General features: G+C 64.0%; 1 protein-coding gene across 1 annotated transcript in view; it reads left to right on the top strand.

Moving 5' to 3' along the window:
- Positions 1-3,006: 3,006 nt before the first annotated feature.
- COL5A1 (collagen type V alpha 1 chain) overlaps positions 3,007-18,616 on the top strand; it is a 95,364-nt gene continuing 79,754 nt past the window's right edge. Inside the window, exons 1-4 of the mRNA XM_036261675.1 lie at positions 3,007-3,214; positions 4,885-5,052; positions 7,757-7,970; positions 8,749-8,911. Coding sequence (XP_036117568.1) covers positions 3,007-3,214; positions 4,885-5,052; positions 7,757-7,970; positions 8,749-8,911 — 753 coding nt within the window. The remainder of the gene's footprint in view (positions 3,215-4,884; positions 5,053-7,756; positions 7,971-8,748; positions 8,912-18,616) is intronic.

Raw genomic sequence — 18,616 nt, 5'->3', positions numbered from 1 at the left:
TCGGATGCTGCTGGGGTTCAGGGACCTGCCTCTGGGCTGCGTGGAAGGGAGTCGGGACTGGGTGGATCAGAAGCTGCGGGAGGCCCTGTTCTGGCCGAGCCAGCTGAGCTGGCCGGGGGGCCCCTCTCCCACGGGGCCTGCGTGCGAGTCACGGCCCCGTCGAGTCAGGCAGTCTGAGCATTCTGGAGGCGCCCTCGGTGGCCAGAGGGCGTGCAGACTTGCTCTGGGAGAGGACATGTCGACACCGGCCACAGGGAGCACGGAGCACGCCCTCCGCTCCGCCCTGCGGTTGGCGGGTCAGCCTGTCTCTCACTTGCTCCGCAGCCCGGACACGTGGCGGAGGCCTGGGCTCAGGTCTGGGGGGCAGGCTGAGGCCTGTGCAGGACGGGCCAGGTGCTCCAGGGCGGGGAGGCCTGGGGAGCCCCTCGTGGCTGCAGTGTCCCCGAAGGAGGGGCCGGCGCCGTTCCCGGGGGCTGCTGGGGACTCCAGCGCCCCGCTCAGCTCGCCCAGAAGCTCTGCTTGGGACCCGGGTGTGGGGTGCCCTGCGGCTGCCACAGGGGTGGCCACTGGGCTCTAGGGGTGCAGGCAGGTGTGTGGGCAGGAGCCTGCAGGTAACCTCGGGGCAGAGATGGACCCCGCCCAGATCAGCTCCGTCCCCAGAGACCCTGAGTCACCGGGGGGGGGGGGGCGGAAACTACCTTCTGAGGGATAAAGGCGACATTACACCCTCAGTGCTGGGGCCTGGTACAGGCCTGCTGAGGGGGGGACCTAGGGCCTGGCGGGCTGGGGGGCACGGAAGAGCCCCGTGATCGCCCTCTTGATGGTAGGGCAGCAGGGGTACCACTTCAGCTTCAGGGACACCAGGACGGGGGGCACTGAGGGGACGGTCACCCCCTGTTGGGACTCCGGTTGTGAGTGACCTAGTGAGAGCCAGAGGGATGGGCCAGGTCCCGAGGCCCAGAGAGCAGGTTCTGAGAAACCACAGCGTCCTCACCCAGACCTCGGGGTGGAGGGACAGGCGCCCAGCACCGTCCGGCACGGCAGGACAGGTGGCCTGGGCGTCAAAGGCGTCCTCACCCACCGCGAGTGTTGAGGGTTTGCCCAGCTCACTCAGAGGAGCGCAGAGACGCCGAGAAGCCGAGGCAGGGTGCTCGGGGGGAGCGCAGGCAGCTGACCCGCAGAGGTGATCGTCCGTCCGTCTGTCCTACGTATCTGTCTGGGCTCCTCTGTGTTGCTGCCGTCCAGGGTCCTGTGCCTCTGGCACCTGGAACTCAGCAATGTGTCCCAGGTGTTTTCTCCCATCCACTCCCATCTGGCTCTGCGGCGACACCAGGCGCTGTGGGCACCAGGCAGGGTCCAGCTCGTCTGGTTCTGGGCAGCTGGGTGTGGGGCCGGGGGCCTTCCTTGGGCGTGTTCCAGGACACATGGTCTCCTCCAAGCAACCCGCAGCCTCCTGACGCCGGGCGCCAGGGTGGAGCCCTGTAATTCGGGGTGCTGGCCTTCTCCCCTTGGGGGTCCTCCCCGTCACAGGAGGCTCAGAGCACAGAGGGATGGCAGCCGGTGGTCCGGGAGGGGAGCAAACGCAGGGGACTGGGGCTCCCATGGCCCCTGGGAGAGCCAGCGAGGAGGGGGTCCCAGGCGCCAGCTTCTGACTGGCCATCTAGACCTCGAGAAGCCGCTGCCCTAGATGCCTGGGGACCCGGTGACGCTGGCTCCAGCCCTGGCACACGACCCAGCTCCCTGGGACTCTGCTGGTGCAACCCCATGTGCCCCGAACTCTGACCACAGTTTCAGCTCCCAGGTTCCACAGAGCAGCAAGGCATGGGGACAGCTGGTAAGGGGCTGGCTGGAGCCGGGGGGAGCCGAGGCGAGCACCTGCTGCGGCTGGGGACCCACTCCCCAGCATGGGTACCCCGCCCACGGCAGGGCTCTGTGGTGGCACCGAGTCCTTCCGCCCGACACCCTGGGTCCACCCCTGTCTGGCAGAGAGCGCCCCGGGCCAGCACGGGGGCTGCGCGGTCAGTTCCTCTTCTGGGGGGCTCGGTGAGCCCCTCGGGAGGTGGCCGCGCCCTCGCTCAGCCGTCGAGGCGGAGAGAGAGGAAAAGGTGCTGTTGTAGCTGCTCTCGCTGGCCCCAGACAGCGTGTGATCCCAAGTCTCCGTGGGGGTGACGCTGGGCTCGAACCCACATGCACCTGCCCGGAGCCAGCGCCGGTTCCCAGCAGGGTCTCATCCTGGTGGAGAAGCCGAGGCCCCCGCTTTCTTAGGAGACGCCCCCGCGGGGGAGGGTTCCGAGTGGGGCAGGACTTCCCGGAGCCCGCGCTGCCAGCTGACCTGGGCGCCTTCCACGCCTTTACTAAACCGTAAAGATGCCCTTCAGCCCTGGCCCAGCGAGCCCTGGCCGGCAGGGGGGGGCGTCGGCCTGAGAGTCTGGGCCGTCTCGACGGGTCACGGCGGCGTCCCGTGAACAGGCCCAGCAGCCCCGGGGGGCCGCGTCTCCTCCAGCGATGGAGAAACCAGCCCTCTGTGCGTCTGGGAACAGCATCACTGGCCGGATCTCTGATCCCTTCCCTGGCTACCGCCGGTCTTGGAAGCCGGCCTCAGAGATGCGCCAGGGCTCGGCACGGTGTCACGGCGGCAGGTGAGCCAGCGGCTGGCACAGCTGTCTCTTCCCACGGGCGAGTCCAGGCCTGGGGCCGTGCCGGGCATCTGCGCTGGCTCTGCTGCTGGTGTCGAGTGGACAGGCTCCTGGAGAGCACTGGGGTTCAGTGGGAGGGGCCGCCATGTGCTAGGGGCGGACCGCACTTCCGTGGGGGCTGGGCTCTGGGTGGGAGCCGAGCACCCCCCAGGAAGATCAAAGCAGCCACCCGGGCAGTAACTCCGCGCGAGAGTGGCGGCCAGCCTGGACCACGTGTGCCGGCCCCGCACTGCCCTCCCTCCGTCCGACCTGACAGTGTCCTACCCAGCTGGGAGGGCCTCGTCCCCACGTTTCTGGTGTCTTGACTAACATGTCCGAGGACTGCAGCAAAGCTGGGCTGTGGCGATGCTACCACGGGGGGCCGGGGACGCAGGACTCTGGGCCCGGGCACAGGTGCATCGGGCGCCGCCGGTGGGGCTGGGCTCTGGTGGAGGACATGGAGGAGAGGAGCTTCACTCTCCACCCCCAGCTCATCGTGGTTGGGGGTGGCCGGCACGGTGCTACCTGCACCACCCCTGGTGGGCACCGTCCACAGTGCCGGCACTGAACACACTGGCTGGGCCCCGGCCCCCTCCCAGGCCCCCCTCTCAGACACAGGGCCTCTGTCGTCTTGTCTGGACAGCAGTGAGGCTGCATGGCCACTGGGCCCCGTCCTCTCTGGTGCTCGTGCCAAGCTCCGGGGACAGCTGCCGGGCACCAGATTCCTCAGAAGCTGATGAAGGGGAAACCGATGTTGGGGGGCCTTTCTCACCTCCCAGTCTTCTTCCCTTGTTAAAAAGAAGTGGGACTTTGCCCTGCTGGTGTGGCCCAGTGGACTGAGCGTCCTCCCGTGGACTGAGAGGTCCCGGTTCGATTTCGGGTCAGGGCACATGCCCCAGTTGCAGGCTCGATCCCCAGTAGGGGGCGTGCAGGAGGCAGCCGATCCATGTGTTTCTCACGTCGATGTTTCTAGCTCTCTCGCTTTCTCTCTCTCTCGAAAATCAATAAAAAAAATATTTAGAAAAAAAGTGGGACTTTCCTCTGAGTGGGTCCAGGGGAGAAAGGCTGGTGAGCTGGTCAAATGAGTAGTTAAGGAGGGCCAGGGACCCAAGGGGCAAGCTTGTGTGAGCAGCAGGTGCTGACTTTTTAGTAGCAGGTGTCTGAGTTTAATGCAGATGGGTGTAAGCTTAAGGACAACGTATTGGCCTAGGTAGATGAGACTTCTTCAGGTACGGCTTGATCTAGGAGCCCAAATACTGCGGTGGAAGTCTGTCTCTCTGCATTCTCAGACAGGTACTCCCACACCCCGGAGATGGCCCCCTGCAGGTCCAGGTTCGCCGTCCATGAGTCGAGGCAGCAGACCTCAGAGAATTTCTCTTTTCCAACGGAAAAATCTGAGGATGGAGCTTCCTTGACCGGGGCTAGTCTCGTGCTCACCCTGAACCGACCACCTAGGACAGGGTGGTGAGGTGCTCTGGCCAGGTGAGGCTCGGGTGCCCCAGCAGAGGGGGCCTGGCCAGCCACACCCACACTCCTGTGAATGCTGGGAGCTGGGTTTCCCGAAACCCCCGGGTGGCTCCCCAGCCGCACGCCAGGCCAGTGTTTCTTTTCTCTGCCAGGACTCCGAGGGGCCTCTTGTCTGCGGTAACATGAGCTGAATTTCCACGTGAAACCGGCTTTGTTTAGGGCGGGCACTCGAGGCGGCCTCCTGCGTGGGATGGGGGTGGGGGGTGAGCTCTGCGGTCAGAGCGGCTTCCGCGGGACGCCGGCTTCTCCCCTGTCCTCCGAGGAGCCCTGGGTGAGGGTCAGGAACTTCCCGGCAGGGGTGCAGGGACCAGCTCCTCCCCCGCCCTCTGTTCCGCGCTGTCTGGCGTGTACACATAGGTCTCCGGGGCCGAGTGGGGACGGGATAGTGCTGTAAGCCGAGGCCAGGAGCCGGGGTGGCGAGTCCAGCGCCTGCCCGCGGAGGACCCGGAGGGAACGTGTGTCAGCTGAGTTGGGATGGGGCGGCTGTGGGGGGCACCGCACGGGGACCTGGGATGGGAACCTGGGCTGCCACCTGGATGTGTGGTGTCTCCAAAGCGGGATCCCGGCCTCCACCCCGCACCCGGCTTCCGAGCTGGCTCTGAGCTGGTTTCTGGCGCCTCCCCCCCGGGGCGCCCCTGCACAAGCCCGTGGCTGACCCCACGCCTCCCCCTTGTCCTTCCAGCTCAGCCCGCGGATCTCCTGAAGGTTCTAGATTTCCACAACTTGCCTGACGGCATAACCAAGACAACAGGTTTCTGCGCAACGCGGAGGTCTTCCAAAGGCCCGGACGTCGCCTACAGGGTCACGAAGGAGGCCCAGCTCAGCGCGCCCACCAAGCAGCTGTACCCTGGTAAGAGAGGGCGGGTTGTGCGGGGGGCGGGCACCCCTTCGGCCTGCAGCCAGGAGCCACCCGAATCCGCCTGTGAGAACAGCTCCGTCTCCCGGGGAGCCTCTCCCCGACACTGAGCCGGGTTTGATCTCATTATAGGGAAACCCAGCCCGGCCGCCGTCACCGTCCACCACCAGGGGTGGGCGCCTGGCGCCTCGCTGTCCAAGCAGGTGTCTCTCCCGTGCAGACAGGCAGGCTGCCGGAACCCCTAGTGTGACCACGGGGGTGGATGGTTCCTGGGGGAGAGGTTGAGAGGCTCTACGGGGTCGATGGGGCGGAAGCGCTACCAGACAGACACTGAATTGGGTGCAGTGACATCAGGAGACACATGGACGGCTCCCAGCCAGAGTGTGGGCTCTTAACCAGAATCCATGCCGCCGGCCGGAGCTCTGCTTTTAATCGCCTCCCCAGAGTGGGAGCTGTGTTTGCTGCTGAGACCGGCATCCAAGTTGTCCCTGGCACCTGGCCATGGGGCGGTATGTGCCACCCCTCCCCCCACCCAGACTCAATAACATGCTCTGAGCTTACCCGGTCGAGGGTCAACAGGCCAGTGGTGCATGACCCCTCCCCCTGCCTGAAGTGGGTTTGTCTTTCTGATTCAGATCCGAGGGGGACCAGGGGACCGTGGGCAGGGACCCACCTGAAGGAATGTTTTGTGATGATTAGAAGGCTCTGCACCCTATTCTGGAGACTTGGCTGTGACCCAGACTCGGAACCCGGAGCCGGGCTGTCTTTTGCCAAGTACCGGTCCTTTGTTCCTCCCGGGTCCCCCCTGGTCCCCGAAGAACACAGTTACGGGCTGCATTTTTTTTTTTTAATCCTCATCGGAGGACATTTTTCCATTTTTTATTCAGATAGAGCTGGAGGGAGAGAGAGAGAGAGAGAGAGAGAGAAACATCGATGTGAAAGGGACACATCGAGTGGCTGCCACCCGCACAACCCAAGCAGAGCCGGGGACAAACTGCAACCGAGGTACATGCCCTTAGCGGGAACCGAACCCGGGTCTCTCGGGACCGCAGGCCGGCGCTCTAACCGCTGAGCCAAACCGGCCAGGGCTACAGGCTGCATTTTTGCGTCCTGTGGCCCTTTCTCCCACCACTTGGGGCTTCTCCCCTCGCGTTTCCCCCACTTTAAGTCCGTCAGGCTCGGTCAGCCCTTTTTCAGGACATCCTCGGGCTGGCGAGATCGCGCAGAGGCACTGAGTCCCTTCGGGTTCTCACTGGGAGCCCATCTTTGGGCGCCGAGTCGCCCTGCATCGAGCCGTTCAGCCCCGAGACTGACTCATCGTCACAGGTCAGGGCCCCGAGTTCACGCCTCGCAAAGAACCGTGGGGTCCGCCTCAGCCTCGAGACCTCACAAAACTCTGAGCTGGCCTTCAGGGGACACTTGATGTCACTGTTTGGAGGGGCGGTGCCCACTTTGCCCTCGCTCTAGTAAGACCTCTCCACGTGGGTCCCACGGGGGGCTCGGGCACAGCCGGTAGGTCTTAGGACGCCCTCGGCCTGGTGCGGCAGACAACCCCTCTCCCCAGAGTGAGCCCTGCGGCATTCTGCTCCAATGAGCAGGAGCGGAGCCGGCTGCCCCGCCGCGCAGCAGTTGTGCCAGCAGAGGGCACCCTCACACAGCTTCCCTGCCAGCCTGGCGATCTGGGCCATCTGGTTGACCTTGTTACCTTCCTGAAGGAGCAGCTGATAATGGATCCCTTCCTCCTCCGGGCCCTCAGCCAGACCCCCAGCCCTCGAGAGCGCTACTGAGCGCGAGCGGCTGCGGTGTGGGCTCTGCCCTTGCCCTGCCGTGTGTCCGCCTGACACCTCCGTGGGCTCCGCTCCAGGCCGGAGCTGGGAAGCACTGACCTGGCTGAGCATGTCTGGCTGGCTGGACGCACACCCATGAGCCCTCGTGCTCCAAGCTCTGCTGGCCCCAGGCTGTCCGCAGAACTGCAAATTGCACAAGGTGGCAGGGGAACCCTTGGGGCGCCTGGGACGCCGGGAAGGGGGCGCGGGCGGGCGTGCGGAGGTCCGCGGCACTGTGGGGCAGGCCCGCTGGGGTCTGGCTTTAACTGACTGCGATCGTTTCTGGCCTGTGTAGTAGGGAGCGTTCCCGCACATCAACACAACAGGGTTCTGCCCTTCTTTGTCTCTTTGTTGTTTCTTTCTCATTTGGATTAACGTCTTGAATTCTTTCTACTTTTTCTCTGTTTTGCGTGTCAACCAGGAAATGGCAAAAAGTGAAATTCGACTTGATCCCCTCCCTGCCTGGTGTCCCCCTGCCCCCCAGAGGGCGCTGAATAAGACACACTGCACGAGGCACAGCTTTAGGCACTGCAGAGGGTTCACAGGCAAACCCGAAGCAGCCCTGCCCTCAGGAACCTCACCTTCTAGGGGTTCCCAGTAGGACTGTACGGAGATGTACAAAGTGTAGGGACTGAGAAGGTGGCGTGGAAGGACCAGTCTTCATTTGAACTGAGTCTTGAAGGGGTCAGGCTTGGCCGTGTGGGGAGAGAGAGGGCTGCAGGAACAGTTTGATCAGGGGGCAGTTGTGCAGCCCATGGCTGCACCCTCATATGCAGGCCAGGTTGCCAGGTCCCCGAGCTGGTCCGTTTGTGGTCGCGTGGACACGGTCGGTGGCTTCCCGACTGCCTTCTCATGTCTGTCTTCTGTCCCAGCGGCTGCGTTTCCCGAGGACTTCTCCATTCTAACCACTGTGAAAGCCAAGAAAGGCAGCCAGGCCTTCCTGGTCTCCATCTACAACGAGCAGGGCATCCAGCAGATCGGCCTGGAGATGGGCCGCTCTCCGGTCTTCCTCTACGAGGACCACACGGGGAAGCCGGGGCCCGAAGATTACCCCCTCTTCAGGGGCATCAACCTGTCGGATGGCAAGTAAGTGGAGGCCGCTCAGCAGCCCAGGCCTGCTGGGACATCCGGCAGGCCACCCAGAGCCCGCGCGCGGGGACGGGTGGGGGCGGGGGCGCGGCATCCCAGCAGGCCGTGCTTTCCTGCACTGGGTGCCCAGATGCCCTGAGGTCGCACCAGGTGGACAGCCGTGGGCTGGGAGTCCTGAGGACAGGCCCCGGCCTTTCTTCTCCCTTGGCCTCCGTCTCCCCTTGGTACAGTGTCACTGTGACCTGCTCGTCCACAAAGGATTTCCGAATCCCGACGGGCACAGACATGTTAGATGTGGGAAGAAACGATGAAGACCGGGCAGAAATTCCCAGGGTTCTGTTGGGCGCACGCCCAAGCCCCGGTGGTGTGAAGGTCACCTCTTGGGTGGCCAGCAGTCTGAGGCAGCCTTCCCTCTGCTGCTGTGGTTCAGACGGTCACTTAAGGCTGCGCCCTGCTGGGCCCCTGCCCGTGACCCGCTGGCGCGCCCAGTCCAGGTTTCAGAGCCTGCGCCCAGGGCTTCCCCGTGAGCGAGTTTGTGGGTTCAGACGGCTGGCCTCGTCTGAGAGGAGACATTGGAGGCCGCCGGGGCGGAGGGCGCCCACGGTGGTGCGCTGTGCGGCTGGGATCTGACGGCAGAGGCTCAGCTCTGAGCGGCGCAGCCCCCGCGACGGCGCAGGGAGGGCCCTTCCGCGTGTCCCCAGACGTCTGCGCCTCAGGCACCTGTGCTGGTGTCCTCTGTCACTTTCGCCCACCCCGGCTGTCTGTTTCTTTGCAGGTGGCACAGAATTGCACTCAGCGTCCACAAGAAAAACGTCACCTTGATCCTGGACTGTAAAAAGAAGGCCACCAAATTCCTGGACCGCAGTGACCACCCCCTGATAGACACTGACGGCATCATTGTGTTCGGCACGCGGATTCTGGACGAGGATGTATTTGAGGTGAGCCAGCGGGGCGGGCCGTCCCACGCACCCCCTGGGACAGACGTCGAGCCTCTGCGGCGGCCGTGGCGGGCCTGTGCCCTCTGTCAGGGGCGGGTGGCATTCTGCAGTGGCCGTGGTTTTTGTTGGACTGAAACCTGTGCTGCCATCCCAAGGGTGTTTGTGGTGATGGAGAGGCCACGTAAGGACGGTGGTGGCCGCCCTTGTGCAAGGGGCCCAATATCCGTGTCTCTTGGGGAACAGCTTGGGAAGGACCTCTGCCTCCGGTCATCCGAGGGTCGTCCTGGAAAGAGGGGCAGCTGCCTGTGGGCTGGATGTGGGGGCAGAGTTCGGACAGTGAGTGGGAGCTTCAGGGAGACATGTGGGCCCACATTTCAGAGATGTTCTGGGTAGATCGCGCCCACTGTGCCCAGCCTGCCGCCCAGCTGTCCTGGGAAATGCCCCGGGAGCCCCACTTCAGAACTCGCCCTGGGAGGCCGCGTGTCTCCCCTTATAGCCGGGGGTCAGCATAGATGGCATCGGAGAACTGTCTGCTGCCGGAGTAGGTGACCGCTGGTGCCCAGCCCTCCTGGGTGCCCTGGGCACTGTGGAATTTCAGCTTCCTAGGCCCCGCACCCCGAGATGCCGCCACAGGGCCCTGGAACCTGCCATGCACTTCGGTGACCAGCGCTGTCCCTGGCTCGGGCCGGGTGATGGCCAGGACGCTCCGCTGATATTCTGTCCTTGACGTAACCGGCCGTGGAGGAGGATTTTGATGTTCCAAGGTTCCACGGCTTGTGTGTTTGAAACCACCCGGGGAGGCAGTTTCGAGGCCTCTCCCAGCTCTGGGGTTTCGTGCTGGGGTCCCCAGAGACCAAAGACAGGATGGGCAGTGTCTCCTCCCGAAGTCCCCGAGAGCCAGCCTCTGCTCCCCGTCTGGCTCGAGTGTCCGTGTTTGAACGGCCAGCGCCCGGCCAGCCCTGCTTCACCGCTGGTCCGTGCGTCTGCTCGGTGATGGGGACCCGCCAAGCTGGACAGGCGCTGACCCATCCCTCTCCGGTCTGACGGTGGTGATGTCTGTGCAGACCCAGGGTCTGCCAGTGGGGAGGGTGGGCGGAGCCGCGCACCCGCCGCTTTGAGCATCCGGAAGCCAGGATGGGCCGGGGCACTCACTGTGACCCAGAAGTTCAGGGGGCCCAGTCTCTCCCGCACGTGCTGGATGTGGGGTCCCAGGCGAGTCACTGCCCTTCCTGAGCCTCAGCAGTTTCCCCTGTGAAATGGGATTGTGCAGGCGGCTGCTCCGCAGAGCTGTGGCCCAACTCTGTGAGGCTGAATGCAGTCCAACGGCTCGCCGCCTTCCTTGGACCAACGGCTTGACGGGTTAGCTGCCCATTCGCCTTAGCCAGCGTCGGGGGCAGAGGCGTGGGGAGGAGCTCGGCGTGGAGACCCGGAAAGTCAGCACGGCCACGTCTGCGTGGAGGGGTGGAGAGCCGCAGGGTCTGCAGGGGTGTGAGGTGGGTGGGTCGGTGGGTGCTGCCGAGCCTGGAGGACTTGTGCGGAGCAGGGGTCCAGGACCCCTGAGCCTGTGGGACGGCAGGATGGGCTGGTCCCTGGATCCTGCCGGCTTTGCTAGATTGTGAAGTGACGGAGACCCCCTCCAAGCACGCTCCTGCCCGGGGCTGGCTTCAGCCAGGCAGGAGGCTCTTCGGGCTCTCCTGGGGAGCTCGGGGGTGCACAGACTGGATGGAGCTTTTGCTGGTGCAGACCTCTTCCTGGTGGGAGGATCCAGGTACAGCAGGTGACTTTGCTGAGCGTTGAGACTCCCATTTGTAAAACGTGGGGACCAGTCCCGATGCCCCGAGAGATGTTGGGGAGCTGACCTGGGCTGACTCGCGAAGCGCTCAGCTTGGGGATCTGCCAGGGACGGGAGCCGGGGTCCCCGCGGCCGTGGCCTGTGGTTGTGTCGGAGGAGTTCCGAGTCTGGGTGGGAAGGGGTGCGGGTTGGCGACGTGCGGCCGGTTGGAACTCTTCCTTGCGCGGCCGCTTTTCTGTGCCGAACCTTTGTGGTTCCCAGTGGTCTGTGTGCTTCCTCTGTACCTTTTACTGGAGAGTCAGGAAAAAGCTTTATCGATCTTTAAAAAAGGAGCATCCTAAAATAAATACGCTCTCACAAAGAGGCTCTCTCTGGCTGTGAGCCGGGCACCGAGGAGGTGGGAGGGTGTTTCTCTGGGTGGCGGGGGTGGTCGGGCGGCGCTGTGAGTGACGCCCCGCTCGGACGGGCAGCCGGCCAGCCGCGGAGGACGATGTGCAGAGTCTGAGGTGTTTCCATCTCCTGTTCACAGTCCAGGGAAGGCTGGGCAGCGGGCGAGCGTGGGCCTGGACGCCTGCCTGGTGCAGGTGGCGGCTGCCTGCGGGCTTTGGGCCAGTGACCAGCTGGGCATCGGGGAGGGTGTGGCTGCTCAGCAGAGCCAGGTGGGAGCCGGGTGACATGGGGACATGGCGTGGTCTCATGTTGATGTTCGTGCCTCGGGTGGTCAGGTGTCTTGAGGGCAGGCGTCCGGCTCTGAGGACGTGGCCCTGGGCTGGCCTGGGTCGCGCTGGGTGCTTGTGGCCCGTGTTGAGCCCATCAGCTGGGATGGGTTGTCTCTGCGTGGGGGGCCGGCAAGGAGGGGTCCGGAGACACCCCACAGTTAGGCAGGCCCTGCCCTCCTGTGGCTGGCGCAGGAGGGCTTCAGCTCTGTTCCTAGAAACTGGAGCAGCCAGGCCTGTGGATGACATCGCGCCCCTTACAGTGGACTTCCTGACCCGTGGGCCCCTCGGCGGATCGGTGCCCGGGAGGGGCATGTCTCTGTGTGGTGACCCGAGGTGCTGCCGTAGCTCCGGAGAGAGGTCACCGACTCGGGGACGGGCTCGGTCACATCAGGGGGGAGCAGGGTGGGCAGTGTTCCTGGAGGGGCAGCCCGAGCTTGTGGGTACTGATCCCAGGGTCTCACCTGCCGTGGGGAGCAGTGGTCAAGGGGAGCCCCCCACCTGAGTCTGGGAGCTGCGGTGGGGGCTGCTGGATGCCCCGGAGGTCCTGCCACACGGGGGAGCTTCTTTTTCATGGCCAGCCACCAGGGGGCAGTAGGGAGCTACAGCAGAGCTCTGGCCACCCCCTCCCCCGCCAGCTTACCAGGAACATGGCCTTGGGAAAACCTCGGCGGTTCCTCATCCAGAAAAGGGGGCAGCTAGGCTTGTGGTCGGACCACAGGAGACGGTTCGAAGTCAGCAGCCTGAGCCTGGACATGGTCCCAGGGCCCCGGGTGCGGGCACACAGGTCACTGAGTTCTCCAGCTCTCCTGACCCACCGTGGGAGGGCAGTTGGTTATTATTACCTCCACCTGGTAGAGGGGGACGTCCAGAGAGGTCGGCCAGCCCCGCCGGCAGGTGCAGGAGCTGGAATCAGCCTCCCCTGCAAAGGGTCGGCTCACGGGTGGCAGCTGTGGGCGTGGGGGTGTGATGAGGCCCCTTGGAGGGGGACACACAGCAGGGAGACAGGGAGGGGCTCGCAAGGCTGGCTGTAGGCCTTCCTCGTCCTGCACCCCGGGTGGGAGCCACCCTGGGAGCCTTATGCTGGCCTTGGGAGAAGCCTCCGGGACCGGGGGGCCCCTGAGACTGTGTCCGCGGTTGGGGGCCCAGCTGGGAGGCACGCGGAGCAGTCATTGGCAGTCGTGCCGGTTGTGCTGAGCCTCGATCTGAGAACATGGAAAATCTGTCAGATGCACGTCCCAGCCCGCCCCGTCCTGGACGCACGTCCCTGCCCGCCCCGTCCTGGACGCACGTCCCAGCCCGCCCCGTCCTGGTCGCACGTCCCAGCCCGCCCCGTCCTGGTCGCACGTCCCTGCCCGCCCCGCCCTGGACGCACGTCCCTGCCCGCCCCGTCCTGGTCGCAGGTCCCTGCCCGCCCCGTCCTGGACGCACGTCCCTGCCCGCCCCGTCCTGGACGCACGTCCCTGCCCGCCCCGCCCTGGACGCACGTCCCTGCCCGCCCCGCCCTGGTCGCACGTCCCTGCCCACCCCTCCTGGTCGCAGGTCCCTGCCCGCCCCGTCCTGGACGCACGTCCCTGCCCGCCCCGTCCTGGTCGCAGGTCCCTGCCCGCCCCGTCCTGGACGCACGTCCCTGCCCGCCCCGTCCTGGACGCACGTCCCTGCCCGCCCCGTCCTGGACGCACGTCCCTGCCGCCCCCTCCTGGTCGCACGTCCCTGCCCGCCCTGTCCTGGACGCACGTCCCTGCCCGCCCCGCCCTGGTCGCACGTCCCTGCCCACCCCCCTCCTGGTCGCACGTCCCTGCCCGCCCCGTCCTGGACGCACGTCCCTGCCCACCCCCTCCTGGTCGCACGTCCCTGCCCGCCCCGCCCTGGTCGCACGACGCACGTCCCTGCCCGCCCCGCCCTGGTCGCACGTCCCTGCCCGCCCCCTCCTGGTCGCACGTCCCTGCCCGCCCCGTCCTGGTCGCACGTCCCTGCCCGCCCCACCCTGGACGCACGTCCCTGCCCGCCCCGCCCTGGACGCATGTCCCTGCCCGCCCCGCCCTGGACGCACGTCCCTGCCCGCCCCGTCCTGGACGCACGTCCCTGCCCACCCCGTCCTGGTCGCACGTCCCTGCCCGCCCCGTCCTGGATGCATCTGGACGCTCCCAGCACTGGAAGGCCGGGCGCCTGCAGCCTCCGCACCCCGAGAAGCCCAGGCACCGGCCCCGGCTGGTTCGGAAAGCCCAAGGCCCCAGACGGGGCGGCGACGTGCTTGAGAGTCCTCTGGCGGCTGTGGATTTGCAGGTCTGACGGTCACGGACAGTGGCGGGTCACTCCCTCGGTGACAGAACGTGCTCTCAGGTCTTCCGGCTGAGGCCAGGCTCTAGAACTAGGAAGTGGAATTCCCTCAGGATCGATGGGAACTTCTGCGTGGGGTCAAATAGTTGCACCAGGGCAGGATGGGAGGGGGTGGAGCACTTCCTACCGAGAGGACGTAGTGACCGTGGGTGTGACGTGGCATTGCAGGAGCATGCTCAGAACAGACGGCAGCTGATCGAGGGCCTGGACCATGCCCAGCTGAGGCCGAGCTGCAGACCTGGAGTCTGAGCCTCAGACAGGGAAGGTGGGAAGGAGAGCAGGTTCGGGTTCGGGTTAGTCTGGAGTCTCACCCAGGGTGACAGGATGGGGCGGTAGCAGAGCGAGCACAGTGAATGGAACGTTCGCAGAGGGGAACATGTAGCATCACCTCCTCTACCAGGCCCAGCTTGGAGGCCACCAACTCCAGGATGTCTTCCGAGACCGCCCCAGGCAGTCAGTCATCGGCCATGTGGGCTGCTTCTGGAGGAAGTACTGAGAGGTTGAGGCTGAGGTCAAGACACTGATTCATTCATCTTTGTGTCCGTAAGGCTCACCGCAGAGGTGCTGCAGATGCTGGCTGAACAGTGAGAGAATAATCCAAGCCGAGTGCCTCCATGTAGGGAGGCTGGTGAGCCTTTGTCAGGGACTGAGGGCCATTGACGGTGATGGTGGTGGTGGTGGTGATGATAGTGGTGGTATGGAATAATGATGGTAATAGAGGTGATAATGGTGATATTGCTGATGGTGATGATGATTATGATGGTGATGGTGGTGATGGTAGTGATTGTGATGGTGATGATGATGGTGGGGATGGTGATGATGATGGTAGTGATGGTGGTGATGGTGGTGATGATGGTGGTGGTGGTGGTGGTGGTGATGTTGATGGTGATGTTGATGGTGATTATGGTAATAATGATGGTGGTGATGATGGTAGTGATAAGGATGGTGATGGTTATGTTGATGGTGACGATGATGGTGGTGATGGTGATGATGGTAATGATGATGCTGGTGATGGTGATAGTGATGTTGATGTTGATGGTGGTGATGGTGATGATGGTGATGATGGTGGTGATGTTGATGGTGGTGATGGTGGTGATGGTGATGTTGGTAATGATGGTGGTGCTGGTGATGGTGCTGGTGATGGTGGTGATGATATTGATGGTGGTGGTGCTGGTGGTGGTGGTGGTGATGGTGTGGTGGTGATGATATTGATGATGGTGGTGATAGTGATGGTGGTGATGGTGATGGTGGTGATGATGGTGGTGATGATATTGGTGATGGTGGTGACGGTGGTGGTGGTGATGGTGCTGGTGGTGATGGTGGTGATGGTGTTAGTGGTGATATATTGATGATGGTGGTGATGGTGATGGTGGTGGTGATGGTGATGGTGGTGATGATATTGATGGTGATGGTAGTGATGGTGCTGGTGATGAAGGTGGTGGTGCTGGTGGTGGTGGTGGTGATGGTGCTGGTGGTGGTGATGGTGATGATGGTGCTGGTGGTGGTGGTGGTGATGATGGTGGTGATGGTGCTGGTGGTGCTGGTGCTGGTGGTGATGGTGCTGGTGGTGGTGATTGTGGTGGTGGTGGTGATGGTGATGATGATGCTGGTGGTAGTGGTGGTGGTGGTGATGGTGCTGGTGGTGATGGTGCTGGTGCTGGTGGTGGTGGTGGTGATGGTGATGGTGGTGGTGATGGTGCTGGTGGTGGTGCTGGTGGTGGTGATGGTGATGATGGTGGTGGTGATTGTGCTGGTGTTGGTGGTGATGGTGCTGGTGGTGGTGATGGTGGTGGTGGTGGTGATGGTGATGATGGTGATGGTGGTAGTGCTGCTGGTGGTGCTGGTGATGGTGCTGGTGGTGATGGTGCTGGTGGTGGTGATGGTGGTGGTGGTGGTGATGGTGATGATGGTGATGGTGGTAGTGATGGTGGTGGTGATGGTGGTGGTGGTGATGTTGGTAATGATGGTGGTGATGGTGGTGCTGGTGCTGGTGCTGGTGGTGGTGCTGGTGATGATGGCTGGTGCTGGTGGTGGTGCTGGTGGTGATGGTGCTGGTGGTGGTGGTGATGGTGCTGGTGGTGGTGATGTGGTGGCTGTGTATCTTGGTCTCACTATGTCCAAGGCCCACTGAGCTTCGTGAATGGACCCTCACACAGTCCTCAGGGTACTTCTGTGAGGTAGGTCTCATTATCCTCTTTTACAAATGAACAGAGGGCTGGATAGATTAGGTGATGCACTTGAGGCCCCCCAGCTGGAGAGGGGCACCTGGCTCCCTGTCATGTGTGGTCAGTGCCTTGGCTGTCTGTGTGGTTGTGCCAGGTCCATGTCCCATCCTCTGTGGAGCTTGTCACGAAGTGTGTCCCCGTGCTGCAGGGTCAACCCCATCCCCACGGCCTGCTGCTCTGAGAGTCCAGGGGGGAGAGGGTGGGCCAGCTTCACTCCGGTGCTGCCCAGCCAAGTGTGGGCCTCTGTCTGTGTCTGGGCTGGTCATCTGCATGTCCAGGGCCACACAGCCGACAGGGTAGCAGCTGAGACCGTGCTCTTTGTAAAGTCCAGTGGGCTTTTGAGGAGGGGCCCTGTCTGCCCGGCCCTGACGCTGGCTCTGTTGCCTGTTTCTCAGTCTGGCGACGAAGCGTCCCTCTCAGCTGGCTACGCTGACCCCTGATCACTGCAGCCAGCCTCAGGGTCCAGTGAGACTGGGACGTGACCATCCCCCGCCCTGTCCCTGCACCCCCGTACCCCCCGCCCCCGCCCAGTGGAGACTCGTGTGTGGCATTTTGCAGCCGGCACCAGCGCAGGTGTGAGCAGCCAGGACCCCAGGCGCCCTGGGCGGCAGCTGGCTGGTGCTGCAGGTGAGAATTGGATGGGCCTGAGGCTGCCATGTAGTGGGGGCACCACCGACAGGGACCGGGAGGAGGGACCCGGGGGGCGGGGCTTGGTGTTAAACTCACTCTCAGACTCCACGGGTTCTCCAAAAATCATGGAAAAACTGATCGCACCTCCCCTGGCTGGAGCCTTTGCGTTTCCATTGTGTGACTCATGGATGAAAAACATCACAGCCAGATTGGAAGTGTGATTCGCTGGGGTGCAAGAGCTTGGACTGGGGAGTCGGGTGGCCTTTTATGTCGTCTCCTCAAGCGCTGGGAACTGGCTCATGGAAGGGGGGCCCCCAGCATCCCCCGGCCACGGTGCCCCGGTCACATCCCTCAGAATCCGCCAGGCCCCCCAGGAGGAAGCTCTGCTGGGTGCACAGTGATGGTCTGGCCTGCGCATCCCTGGTGCTGGGCACGAGGCTGCTGACCCCCCGGGCATTGCAGTCCTGGCTCACCTCAGCAGCCCCCGCCCCGGCCTGGCTGTCCTCACTGTCCAGACCAGGAACGGGGCTCAGGGCTTCTGGAGAATCTGCTGAGTTTTACTTGGCTGGCATGGAAACCCAGGTGTGCTGACCTCTGATGCCCTTCGCTCCCCACCGTCTTCCTCTCTGTCCCCTGGGCGCCGAGCTGTGCCCGGGGTGGCCGCAGTGACGAGGACCGTGCAGATTTGTGGCCAGAGGCCCCTGGCAGCAGGAAGCCCGGTGCTTTCTCTTGGCTTTGCTCTGGGGACGGCAGGCGTGCAACCTCCGACAGGAAGGCGGTGTCCTCGCGAGTCACCTGCGTTTTCCTTTACGAGCGTGCAGCACTGCGGCTACGATTAGGCTAGACAATCACAGGAAGAGCCGAGCGCGGGACCCTGCAGGGCGGCTGGGCTGGACGGGCCGTGGTGCGGGCTGGCTTCCCCCAGGGACTCGGCTTCACTGAGGCGAGGGTGCAGATCTCAACGCACGGAAGAGCTGGGCGGCGCCGGCGGGACAGCTGCCCTGCCCTGATTAGGACAAACTGGACGTGTTCTGTCGGCACCGTCCCTGCGGCGCAAAGCTCTGTGATTTCCTCCACTCGTAGCAGAAGCGCGGGCTGGATGAATCTCGTTATCATCGGAAAAGGCAGAACTGATTCCCTCAGCAAGTGCTCCTGGCTCAGAGGGACCAAGGACAGCGTGCATCCCGCTGTGTCCTGCAGCCTCTCAGGCTGCTTACTGTCTGTAGCAGGAGGACGGGCTGCTGACGGCTGCCCTGGGCATGGAGGCTGGGCAGTGATGCCTGGCGTGGTGGCAGAAGCTTCTAGGGGCTCAGCAGAGCCTACTGACCTGGCAGGGAAGGAAACAGGTGCCGCTGGTCTGGGGCTGCCACCTGCGAGATTATGGTGTGGTCTGGGGTCAGAAATGTGTCAGGTGCTGCCTGCATTCCTGAGGTGGGTTGGGCTGGTGCCGGTCCCCCTCAGGGCTGCGGGGTGAAGTGACAGTGTCACCTAGGGGAACTGGGAGCCCCAGGCTGTCGAGTGTGCACGGCGTAGTTTGAATTCCAGGGGGACCAGGCAGCTCTGGGGTGGGAACCGTGGGGCCGCAGGCAGTGATGGGAGCCTCGCGCTGCCCCTTCGAGAGGGTCCCCTCAGGGCGCCTCAGTGTGGGCATCTGTGCAATGGGACGAGAGGGAGGAAAGAGGCCCCAGCTCCATCCTGGAGTCTGTAGACGCATGGGGCTTGTCCGTGTGGCACAGAGAAGGGATGAGGATTCGTCTCGTCCAGACATGACGTGGGTGGGGCTGCGAAACACTGAGGCTGCGTGGGCAGTGCCCCTGAGAAAGCACCACGCCGGGGCTGCACGTGGCAGAGTCTGTGCCAGCAGCCCTAGGGGTGGGCGGGGACCCGGCTCTCCCTGCGGTCAGTCCAGGGCCGGCTGAGGCGGTGATGCTCCTTTACTTTGTCCTGCTGGCGCCCAAGGACAGGGCTCCCTCTGCTTCCATTCACATGTGGGTCACCCAGA

Source organism: Molossus molossus, unplaced genomic scaffold (assembly GCF_014108415.1).
Source record: "Molossus molossus isolate mMolMol1 unplaced genomic scaffold, mMolMol1.p scaffold_m16_p_14, whole genome shotgun sequence".
NCBI classification, from domain to species: domain Eukaryota; kingdom Metazoa; phylum Chordata; class Mammalia; order Chiroptera; family Molossidae; genus Molossus; species Molossus molossus.
The sequence above is the reverse complement of the archived record's forward strand: the minus strand, read 5'-3'. Positions and strand labels throughout refer to the sequence as shown.